Source organism: Camellia sinensis, chromosome 13, assembly GCF_055761805.1.
Source record: "Camellia sinensis isolate YWXY chromosome 13, ASM5576180v1, whole genome shotgun sequence".
NCBI classification, from domain to species: domain Eukaryota; kingdom Viridiplantae; phylum Streptophyta; class Magnoliopsida; order Ericales; family Theaceae; genus Camellia; species Camellia sinensis.
In genome coordinates this window covers 74,545,001-74,557,591 of record NC_138973.1, presented here as the reverse complement: position 1 = coordinate 74,557,591, position 12,591 = coordinate 74,545,001, and the positions used below count along the sequence as shown (strand labels likewise).

The following is a 12,591-nucleotide window of genomic DNA, read 5'->3' as shown; positions in this document are numbered from 1 at the left end:
CTTTTTTATGCGCCATTTTACCTTGAAAGGAAAATGATCTTCGCGAGAAGGAAAAAAGACACATCCTTTGTTGCATATGACACGACATGATAAAGAGAGAGCTTCGTTTATTGACGAACATCAGATTGACGGAACTCTTGGCATTGCTTTGTTTTTCTTTCCTTTTTCATCAGTGAGTTCCAACTTTTTATTTGAAACTCCTCTGTTTGTACTAAACTGCTTGCAGAATCAAATCATGTTCTACAAGATGTTATATCAACTGCACATTCTCCTTGCATTTGTACCCGAGGGCTTTGGCTTATGTAAATAAAAAATGATGAATGGGATTACGACACTTCACTCATCGCCAATGCAGAAGGATGCCACCAAAAAAATAGGATGTTGTTTTGCTCTGCTAGATGCGTCAGATCCCGTATAATAAGCTAGCTCTTTATCCTCAAATTCAAACATATGGGCGCAAAATGCTATCCAAATAAGAAAATAAAAACATAAGTAACTACTTGGCTTCTTAGGTGCTTCTATTTGACCTCTCATCTTTTTCCTACACTTACTTAAAATTTAAATATTTTTTTCCCAACACATACACCATATCTACTTCACACATTCCATTTACTGTTTTTTTCATATTTAGGGTGTCAGGGGTAAAGGCGTGCAATAACTATGAATGGGAGGTGACAAGTCATGGTTTAAAAAGATGTGTTAGCAATTGCAAATGTGGGAAATGAAGTAGTAGAAGATGCGAGACAAAAAGGGTTGAGTTGCAAAGTGGATGGAAATGAGGAGCTTAGATGAAGGCATTTGGGTAGAAAAAAGAAGGACTAGGTGTGTTTGGAAAAGAAAGAGTTGGGGTGGAGACATTGGGCAGGACATGAAGAGTATAGTGAGAGAACGGAGTAGAGGAAGGGGTCAAAAAATGAATGAATTGAAGAAATGTTACAGGTGGTGGGAAGATGAAAGAATAAAAGTTAGGGGTAGTCAATGATAGAGGATATGACAACTAATAGTGAAAGAATGGTAGTAGGGTTGTGGAGGTTGGTGATAGGTGTGTTAGTGATGGAGGAGAAAAGACAAATGGGTGTGGGGCAAACTTTTAAATAATAAGTGTATAGAGCCAAAAAAACCAAAAAAAAAAGGCAAAAAAGGACAGTCAAAAAAATAAATGTATCCCCAATTTATTTATACAATACAAAAATTACAAATTCATTTTTAATGTTGTGCTATCTTCTTGATAGTGTGTTATCTTTAGGGGTGTAATTTTGGCTTGGCCCGGCCCGATCCATTCGGGCCTTGTGGGCTCTCGCTAAAAAATCGGCTGGGCCCGACCTATGAGCCAGAAAACTAGGTCCATGCCTAAGCCTAGGCTCAGGGGTATTCGGGCTTTGGACGGGCCAGTGGGCCAGGCCCCTTGGATTGGGCCTAGGCTCAGGCTTTGGGGGGCCTAAACAATTTTTTAATTTTTTTTAAAAATTTTTTCCACCAAAATTTTATTATTTTCCATTAAAAATAACATTGGGCATCAGGTGGGTTTGGCTTTTGGGCGAGCCTTGAGCGGCCCAAGCGGGCCAGACTTCAAAACGATGGCACAAGTCCTGGTCCAAGGGCCCGGGTTGGGCTTGGTCTCGGGCCTAAACGGGCCGGGCCCATCTTGGGCCGCCCGCGGGCCACGGGCCAAAATTACACCCCTAGTTATCTTTTGTAACAAATAAAAAATATTATATAGATTAATAAAGTTTATAATTTTTTTAGTTCCTCACGTATCCAAGTATCTAATATGAATTAATAAAATTTTATTTAAAATGTGCCTCATAAAAATAGAGAAATTAGTCTAACATCTCTCTCTAACTTTTAGTAATGAAAAAAGTCCATAGTATTTTTTTTTTTGTAATATAAAGTCTTTCATCCACACCTATATATCATACACACTCTCTCCTATCTTTTAATCGAGCCAGGTCTTCAACTGTGGTTTGGTTGAAGAACTATGCTCTCTTTCAGATGATGTTTGGATGAGCTTGTAGAGATACTTGAATGCAACAACACAATTGTTTGTCTGATTTTTTATCACGTGAAACCATCAAAAGTGTGAAGCCAAACAGAGCCAAGCTAAATAGGATAGAGTTTATGATTGCTGATTGCCAGCATGATTGTGACATTAGGAATCCGGATCCTCGGTGCCCCTTTCCTGCGACACACCCCTGTAGTCTTAAAAAACAACATCGTTTTGGAGGTTTTTTTTTTTCCTTTTCTTTTCTTTTTCTTGCCAAATTTAGAGAGAGAAAGCAGAGAGAGAGAGTGACAGAAATGGACTCTCACGGCGGCATCAGTAGCAACAAAGAGGAGGCGGAGTGGCTCCTCATCGCCGAGAAGCTCCTCGCTGGTCCTCCTCATCATCAGCAGCATCAAAAGCAGTAGTAGAGAGGAGGCGAAGCGGTGGCTCCTCATCACCGAGAAGCTCCTCGCCGGTCCTCCTCCTTATCATCATCAGCAGCAGAAGCTCCTCATCGCCGATCCTCCTCAACCCTCAGCGAAATCACCTTCCCTATGCCGACGAAGCCTTCAAACTTGTCTGCGATGCCTGGTCGGCGCCACCGGCCTTAACAACCGAAACCCATCAACAAAAAGAGAGAAGAGAAAGAAAGAAAGAAAGAAGAAGAAGAAAAGAAAAAGAAAAAAAAAAAAAAACCTCCAAAACGACGTCGTTTTGGAGGGCGGCAGGGGAGGGCCGTCGAGGATTCGGATTCGTGACATTAGGGCTTTAATTTTTAAAATTTGAAATTATTTTTGTATTTTGCTGGGTTTTGCTCAATTGTTGTTGTATTAACTGATATATATATATATGAATATGATTTCTTTATGAGTTCATCTCTGTTCAATTTTGTAATTCAATTTTATTTGATTTGATCAAAATATAGAGAAAATTATGAGTAAATCAAGGAAAATTGATCAAAATACAGAAATTCCTAAGCAAACCAAAGAAATTTTAACTCAAAAAAAATTCAAAACACAAGGAAAATCAGAAAAATTGAACAAATCAAAGAAATTTCAACTCAAAGAAATTGAGAAATTTTAACACAGAAAAATCAGAAAAATTTCAAACTAAATTGTGTCTTGAATTTCTCTAGTTTAAAATTTCTCTAAAAAAATGTTGAGAGATCTCAATTACTATAAAAATATTATATATCACTTATCTTATAAAATTTTAATACCAAGAATCTTTAAAAAAAAAAAATCCAAAAAAATATGTAATTGAAATAAGTCACATAAATAATAAAAAATTATAAATTTCATTTATTTGAATGAAACATTCTTTTTATTATTTGTCCAGCGGAACCGGTCTACAAAACCACCAGTTCGATCCACAATTCTCATATAGCATTGCATTGCCATTGCCATTTTCATTTTCATCGTTGATTCTCTCTGTTGTTCCTTAGTCGATCAAGGAGAGAGATAGACAGAGATGAGCGGACACGACTCCAAGTACTTCTCCACCACCAAGAAGGGCGAAATCCCTGAGCTCAAAGAGGAGCTCAATTCTCAGTACAAGGTCTCTCTATATCTATTCATATATGTATTCATACGAGACATGTACATACATCGATGTGGTATTTTCTAGCTGAATTCGAACCATCTTTCTTACTTCGTCGTTGATCTGATCCAATTGCGCTCTTGATTTCACTGGTGTTGCGTTTTTACTATCGATTCACAAAACTTATTAGCAGATCTACTGTATTTATTTATTTTTTTATTTGGTTTATCGTTCAGATCTTAGTGAGCTTTCATTGAATTTGCTTGTCTCATGTATTGGATTTTCCGAATTCATGTCAGTTGGTCGAGATTTAACCTGATTAGGCTTGGATTGCAAACCCCCTCCCAATTTGAACAATAAGGTTTTATTGTTAATTTTCTTTCGTTGTGTCTCAGAACTTGAGATCACTTTAACGTGGTTTGTAATTTTGTTTATTTGGTTTTCTCACACTTTTCCAGTATCCCACAAAAATTGTTGATCCTCATTTATATAATTTTGTTTTTTTTTTAAATTCTGGGTGTGTTGGGATTAATGATGCTGTTTATGATACGTGGGTTTAAATTTTAATTTTTTTTTAGACACTGAACACTATTATAATTTGGCAAGTAAAAGGTGGTGTTTGATAACCCAATTCAACACTAGGGATGGAATCAGAATTTCATTAGAAGGGATGGCAAGTTGATACCCCTCGTACATTCCCTCTACTCCATTCCATTCCAATTAGCGGGTTGAATATGGGTCGGGTTTCTATATTAATTTCATCACAATAATTTAATAAATACGACATAATTTCTCATTAATTTGGTAATAATAACACTCAATTTCTATAAATTATTTCAAAAAGTATTAATTTAGCAAATAATCAATAATAATAACATATCAATTTTGACATATAATTGACAATTTTAGCAAATAATAAATGGTTATAAGGTAAACTAGTCAAAATTTTAATAATGTCAATTCAATTCCATCATATCCTTTCAAATTTTGAAAGACAAAAAAAAACCCCACAATGCTTCACTAAAACAAATTAATGTTTTAGAGAAAAAAATTTAGGCGTGAAATTACTTTTTAGTGACGAAATATCTTAGTCGTCAAAACTATCATTATTGTATCTAGGGTGGAAACTGGACATTTAGCGATGAATTATTATTATTTTGGGACCAAAATTTTCGTCTCTAAATGTTAACCTTTTTGGCATAATAAAGGCCACCAAACGATCGCCTTGTGCCTCACAAAAAACGATCGCTTTAGTGCCTCACCTACGACTGTGACTATTGAGGCGTCTCTCCTCGGCTCGTGCCTTAGCACACACCTTGGCTCGCCTTTTAAGATATTGGCACTAACAAAATTAAATAACCACAGAAAATAATCCCCAAAAAATTGAATAACTAGTAATTTTTTGAATGGGTCTATTCTTATTTTTCATTCACTATAGTCAACTATATTTGATCACAACCAACTAAAATTGAGGGGTGCTAGTACAAAGAGAGTAGATTATTTTTGCATGAAAAATATAGAGCTATCTGTACGGATTATCTGAAAGTCAAGGGGTGCCATGCCCCCCTTGACTGAAATTTTTACTTTAAGATAATCCTTATAGATAGCTCTATATTTTTACTTTCAGACACCCCTTGGCAATCTATAAGGATTATCTGAAAGTCAAGGGGTGCTATTTTTGCTTATACATAAGGATTATCTACATTTTAAGAGTTACTTAAATTTTTAAATGATACAGATTGCTGACTGAATTTTAATTGCTTATGCATAAGCATTGACGTGTACCGTTATGACCTCACCAATGCTGCCATCACCACCACTACTACACCCCCACCCCCCATTTCCACCACCATTGCTTTGACTACCACCTCCACTGCCATTAATTTTCACTACCACCACCTCCACTATTGCCATTGTCCCCATAGGCACTATTATCATTTCAATACCACCATCACACACCACCACAGATGTTGCTGCCACCCCTACCTCTCCACTACCGCCACCACTATCACAACCCTCCACTTCCAACACCATTGTCACTGTTGTCATAACCACTACCATCATTCTACCACCATCACTATTCACTACAGACCCCCACCCCCACCCCCACCCCACTTCAACTACGCCTCTACCTCCACTACACTCCACCATCACTACAATCACTATCTCTCCACCGCCACTACCACAATATAAAAATTGGAAAAGAAAATTTGAAAATAATAAATTTTAAATTTCATATTTTATATATTAAACAACTTATATTAGTTTAGTACTTATTTTTTTAACAAACAAATTTTTAGCATAAAAAGTTCAGCATTTGATTTTTAGTACTTTTTCCACCCAAGTGTGGACCTAGTTTTACTATCATTGTCGCTTTATGAAGCATGAGTACTTAGACAAACATGTAGTACCCGTTCCGGTATTTATTGGGTACTGGTACTTTGTATGAGACTTTTGCATACATACCAGGTGTATGAAATAATGAAACACACACCCAAATTTTTTCTTCTGAATTTTACCATACACTAAGTACTTAGTAGAATACACCCAAGCCATACTCAGCCAGAATAGTATTTTCTTTTGTGCGGAGATGAAACTAGTTTCATTGGACTCTTTGTTATGCTTAACATGATTTTAAAATTAAGCTTTTGTTTGTAAGTTATTTAATATAATGACATTTAGTTTATTATATTTTTGGCATTAAATGTGAATTTTAGGTTAGATCTTAACCAACTAAACCATTTTACTAATTTTTGTATTACTCCAAATTAAAAATAAATATTTTTTTTATGAATGTATGAAGCCGTACCTATATCATACTTTTTTGAAAATTTGGCGTATTGATGTACCTATATTGTACCAGTACCTATATTGTACTAGTACCAATACTCGTACCTGCACCCGTGCTTCATATCATATCCCACTGGTAGAGGAGCCATTTTCATGATGCTTTGTTGCGGAACGTAATAAGCATATGAATTTGGATACTTGTTATGCAGATAAGTGTTAGAATAATGTTCACAAGACTATTGATTGAATAGTCTTATAATTTTGGGTAGCTACATGTTAGTATGATAATTCAGAACAGCCTTTCAATAGCATACCTTCTCTGTTTTTCTCATGCAGGACAAGAGAAAAGATGCTGTCAAAAAGGTGATTGCTGCCATGACTGTTGGGAAAGATGTTTCATCACTATTCACAGATGTTGTGAATTGCATGCAAACAGAGAATTTGGAACTCAAAAAGCTTGTTTATTTATATCTCATAAATTATGCTAAAAGCCAACCTGACCTAGCGATACTTGCAGTAAACACATTTGTCAAGGTAAGAACTTTCGTAAAACTTGGTCCTCTACATTTCATTACTGTTATGATCTTCTGGAATGAAATTTGCAGCTGTGCTATGAATTTTCTTTGTTGAGTAGATATTGTGAAAGCATTTCAATATCATCATTCATTTCATAAGGTGATGAAATAAGTGCTAAATGATTTTTACCTCAAATATTGCACCCAAACTCATTGTTAACCTTAAACTTTTCAATGTGAATATTTGGCAAGAGTTTCCTCCTCCAAAACCATTAACATGTATCACCACTTCTGCATTCATCTCTTTTTGTATGTTAAACTTAAACATCACTTAAACCTATGTACAAAGGCCATGCCAAATGATCCATGAAAAATTGATATATTTTGTTGATAAACTATAATTTCCATCACAAAGTCAGGGGATCTCCCTACACCCTGAACTGTGATAGTTTACATTCGACATCTTTTTGTATACATTTATTGTCGATTATCATCCTGTTGTGATTGGCTTGTCTCCAATACATGTGAAATTTGTCATGATTTTCTCTTTGCCTTAGTTGCCTCATACAGTAGAATAACAATTCCTTTCCAATTGGCAAAGAAGAATTGCCAGGTCTCATGCCTTAGTATCAATTTTTTATCAGCAAACTGTAAAAGCATAGTTGTACTCTGTAATTTAAATCATTAGGTGGACCCTGTCTTTTCCAGAAGTGAATCAGCTTACCATTGCCCAAAGTCTAGCCCAAATTCTGCCAGAAAGTATGAAGTTGTTTGTACTTGGTCAATAAGTGGTCAATTGAGAAGTACAAAAAAAAAAAAAAAATGAAAACTCTCATTTTATATTTGTTTACTTAAGGCCTGTTTGCTACTGTAATTAAGTACTTAAAATTCAACACATTCAGTGGTTGGGAAATTAAGGGCTTGTTTGGTTTGTATTTGAGAAACATGTTTTGAGATAAAAAGTACGAAAATTTGTTTGGTTTGGATTTTTTTCAAAAGATGTTTTGAAAAATTATTTTGAGAGAGAGTTTTGGAAAAAGTGATTGATTTGATGTGTGTAAAAATTTATGTATTATTGATTGATGTTTATTGATTTATTACAATGATTCATGATTCCTATATATAGAAGAGGGTGAGTGTGTAGTAGGTAAGGAGTAGGTGAAGTGGAGGTGGTAGTGGTGTAGTGGGTTAGGTTTAGTGGAGTAGGTGAGGTGGTAGTGGTGTAGTGGGTTAGGTTTAGTGGAGTAGGTGAGGTGGTAGTGGTGTAGTGGGTTAGGTTTAGTGGAGTAGGTTTAAGTGGGTGAAGTAGGTGATAGGTTTTAACAGCCCCCCGCAAACTCAAGGGGGATAGGAACTAACCAACTTGAGTTTGGAGAGAGTTATTATTGATTGATGTTTATTGATTTATTACAATGATTCATGATTCCTATATATAGAAGAGGGTGAGTGTGTAGTAGGTAAGGAGTAGGTGAAGTGGAGGTGGTAGTGGTGTAGTGGGTTAGGTTTAGTGGAGTAGGTGAGGTGGTAGTGGTGTAGTGGGTTAGGTTTAGTGGAGTAGGTTTAAGTGGGTGAAGTAGGTGATAGGTTTTAACAGCCCCCCGCAAACTCAAGGGGGATAGGAACTAACCAACTTGAGTTTGGAGAGGTATTATTGATTGATGTTTATTGATTTATTACAATGATTCATGATTCCTATATATAGAAGAGGGTGAGTGTGTAGTAGGTAAGGAGTAGGTGAAGTGGAGGTGGTAGTGGTGTAGTGGGTTAGGTTTAGTGGAGTAGGTGAGGTGGTAGTGGTGTAGTGGGTTAGGTTTAGTGGAGTAGGTTTAAGTGGGTGAAGTAGGTGATAGGTTTTAACAGCCCCCCGCAAACTCAAGGGGGATAGGAACTAACCAACTTGAGTTTGAAGAGAGGAACAAAACAAGAAAATACATAAAAATAAAAAAGGATAGGAGACACTGTATGGTCGTGTCAGACCATTGGTGAAGACACTGAATGGTGGTGTCATAACGTTGTAGAGGACACTGTATGGGGGTGTCATAACGTTGTAGAGGACACTGTATGGGGGTGTCATAACGGTGTAGAGGACACTGGATGGCGGTGTCAGACCGATGTAGAAGACAGTTTATGGGGTCATGTTGGACCGTTGTAGAAACTAACCGGAATCAATGTCGGGACAGTTTACAAAGTCTTGTCGGACCCATGAAGGAGCTAACCGGAATCTATGTCGGGACAGTTTACAGAGTCTTGTCGGACCCTTGTAGAAACTAACCGGAATCTATGTCGGGACAGTTTACAGAGTCTTGTCGGACCCATAAAGGAGCTAACCGGAATCAATGTCGGGACAGTTTACAGAGTCTTGTCGGACCCTTGTAAAAGTTGCACCCTCAAAAGGTGTGCCCAATTTTTCAAAAGGCGTGCCATCAAAAGGCGTGCCCAATTCATCAAAAGGTGTGCCGGACATGATGGCGAGGCACGTGAGTGTCTTGGCTGGCGCGCCCGTTTGTCGTCTGGCGTCAAGGGGCGTGCGATACGCGTGGCTGCCTTGGCTATTTAACCAAGACGAAGGCGGAGGCCGAGGCAGAGGCAAAAAACCTGCGAGATCCTCTGAAAAACTCTTCGTTGTGCTGAGAGAGAGAGTCTGTAACACTCTGTTGCGAGAGATATTCTGTAACACTCTGTTGCCCAGAAAATGGCCTCGTCTTCCCGGAGTCTGCTCACCCTCTTTCCCGACCTCAACGAGTCAACAAGAGAGAGAACTGGTGCGGTGGCACTGGAACCTCAACCAAGCGCCCCGGAGTTTGCTCCGTTGAACTTTCCGATGCGGTCTGTGGAGCAAAGAATGGCAGTGCAGTCGGATGTGGAAGCCAATCAGTATACATTGAAGTCATGTGTGGAAACCATGACTGCGGTTACAAATTTGTCGAACCGGTTGCAGAGTAGGGCAAATGAGGTGCAGCAGTTAAACTCCCAGCTGGCTCTGCTCCAACGCATGTAGAAGGATGCGCGAGCAGAGATAAGTGTGCTAAAGGCGGAAAATAAGGAGCTGAAGCGGAAGGCCACCGTGATGTTCCGATTTGGAGGTCCGCCATATGCTGCAGTAGAGGAGTATGGTGGAGTGATCGTGCCCAGTGGAGTGGGAAACACGGAGGCAACACCGTCAAGGACCGCGCAGGACGGAGGCAAGAAGAAGAGACCGGCAGCAGAGTAGAGAAGAAAAATCCCGCCTGTGGATGTGTTTGGTTGTATTTTTGGTTTTTGTTTTGTTTTGTTTTGTTTTTTTTTTTTTTTTTTTTGTTTGTGTTGTGTTGTTTTGTTTTGTTTTTTTTTTTTGTTTTGTTTGGTGTAAAAATGTGATCGGGGTTGATCCCTGAGATAAATAAAAGATGGGTGGTTGTGCAAATTGATAAACGGGGTTGGGGTTTTGTTTGTTTGGTGGCCTTTTTTTTTTTAATAGAATATAATAAAAAGAGATATATATATATATATATATATAAAATAAAGAAAGTTGGGCGGTGGAAAATGTGATGATGGTGTTGGGTGGTGGAGAAAAGTGAGAATAGAAAAGTTTATATAAAATTGGGGTAGTGTTTTATAATAATGAAAATAAAGGTGAGATATGGATGTCGTGCATGTATGTGTGGTGGAAAAGTGAGGCATTCATCTTATTAAAATATAGAAAGTGGGAGTGTGTGGCAGAATAGTGTAGCAGTGTAGTGTGGGTATTGTTTATTTTAGTGTATTTGTTTATGTGTCAAAGCTGCCGAGAGAGTTTGTTTGTTTGTTTGTTTGTTTGTTTTTTTTTTTTTTTTTTTTTTTTTTTTTGTGAAAGGGAAATATCGTGGGGCATGGGAGAGTGAAAGAAAAATAAAAAGAAATGAAAGAAATAATAAGAAGATGTGAGTGCGTAGGGAGTGGTGTTGTGTAAAGGGAAAAAGCTGGGGCATGTGGGTGGATTATTAGAGAGAGAGAAAGAGCTTGGTGCTTGTCGAATTTGGGGAGGATGAAGCACAGAAGCACCTCAGTTTAGCGGAAGTCAAGCCAATTGTTGCTCTGAATTTGCCGGAAATGGAGTTCATCAAATGGAGGTCTGTGGGTAGTGGTTGCATTCTTCAGTAACTTCGGTAGTTGCATTCTTTTGTCTCCTCTGTTGTTGCTGATGCTGCACCGGTCCCTGCAGAAGAGGCTCCAGAGGTGATGACAGAGGCAGCTGAAGCAACGGATGCTGTCCCGGCAACGGAACCAGTGTCTGAAGAAAAGACACCAAGTGAAGTTGCAGTTGAGAAGAGTGAGGATTAGAGGATATATTGTCTATGAAGACAGCTGCTGGCTATAGCAAGGGTCTGACCCTTCTTCTCTTGGGTTAGAGGAACGAAGAAAAAAACCCAGTTGCGAAAGTGACCTTGGAAGTGTGGCAGGTGAGAGAGGGGTCCGAAGACGCTGCGGAGAGTGGAAGGTATGTGTAGAAAATTCCAGCGGGCAGCAAAGGCAAAGTTGTCGGCCGGCTGCCCGCCGGTGACAAAGAAATACAGGCTTAAATCTTATGCTCTGATACCATGTAAAAAATGCAATGTATGAGAGAGAGATTTGTTTGGAAAACTTGTAAACCAAACAAGTTTTGGAAAAAAATTTTTGGTTTGATTACTTTTGAAAATTTATTTGTAGAGAATTTTTCTCAAAATTTTTTGAGAAACACAAACCAAACAAGGCCTAAATGTGTTTAACAATTGTTAGTTATCACTTAATGAGTAATCACTTAAAGAGACATGAGTTATTAGTGAATGCTGAACACATTTAGTGGAAAGTAATTTTTAAATTATCATCTTTAATTAGCTAATTTATCAACTTAAAAAATTAGTGCTTAAATATTTCAGCACTACTAATACATTATTATTATTTTTTTGATATTTAAGTTATGCCTATCTGCTCCTTATTAGAAAGTATATGATAGGATGCTGAATAGAAATTGTAGAGGCTTTGGATTGAAATATTTATTTACAGACAGATTGTGATGTTACCAAAGGACATGTAGCAGTGAAGTTATATCTTCATTGTTTTTTCTTTGAATATTTTGTAATTTTTTTTACATAGCTGAAAATTCGCTTCTATAACATTTTTATGATATGGACATTTTGCAGGATTCTCAGGACCCAAATCCGCTGATTCGATCTTTAGCTGTACGGACAATGGGATGCATTCGTGTTGACAAAATCACAGAATATCTGTGTGATCCACTGCAGAGGTGTCTCAAGGTTGATATTTACCCTTGTTTCCAAAAGTTTGGCTAGTGGAACCTTTTACTAGTTTTAGACTTTTAGTGTTTTGCTCAAACTTTCTCCTTTGCAACAATGTTGCAAATGTCTTAAGTTCAGCTGCATTTGCTAGTTATATTTCTAGAATGTTCTCATGTAGTGAGTCGTGGAATTTCTTAACTCAGCACCAATTCTTTAATTTCATTTTTTGTCAGGATGATGATCCTTATGTTCGCAAGACAGCTGCTATATGTGTTGCTAAGCTTTATGACATAAATGCTGAGCTAGTTGAGGATAGGGGGTTTCTGGAAGCTCTCAAGGATTTGATATCTGATAATAATCCAATGGTTGTAGCTAATGCTGTGGCAGCACTTGCAGAGATTCAAGAGACCAGTAGCAGGCCCATATTTGAGATCACGAGCCACACACTTTCAAAACTCCTTACTGCTCTAAATGAATGCACAGAGTGAGTTTGTTGTTCAAAATTTGTTACTTTCTGTAGTAACATGAA

General features: G+C 37.7%; 1 protein-coding gene across 1 annotated transcript in view; it reads left to right on the top strand.

Moving 5' to 3' along the window:
• Nucleotides 1-3,301: 3,301 nt before the first annotated feature.
• LOC114281806 (beta-adaptin-like protein C) overlaps nt 3,302-12,591 on the top strand; it is a 14,840-nt gene continuing 5,550 nt past the window's right edge. The window contains exons 1-4 of the mRNA XM_028224389.2: nt 3,302-3,541; nt 6,650-6,847; nt 11,967-12,080; nt 12,296-12,546. Of these exons, the coding sequence (XP_028080190.2) occupies nt 3,455-3,541; nt 6,650-6,847; nt 11,967-12,080; nt 12,296-12,546 (650 nt within the window). The 5' untranslated portion in view covers nt 3,302-3,454. The remainder of the gene's footprint in view (nt 3,542-6,649; nt 6,848-11,966; nt 12,081-12,295; nt 12,547-12,591) is intronic.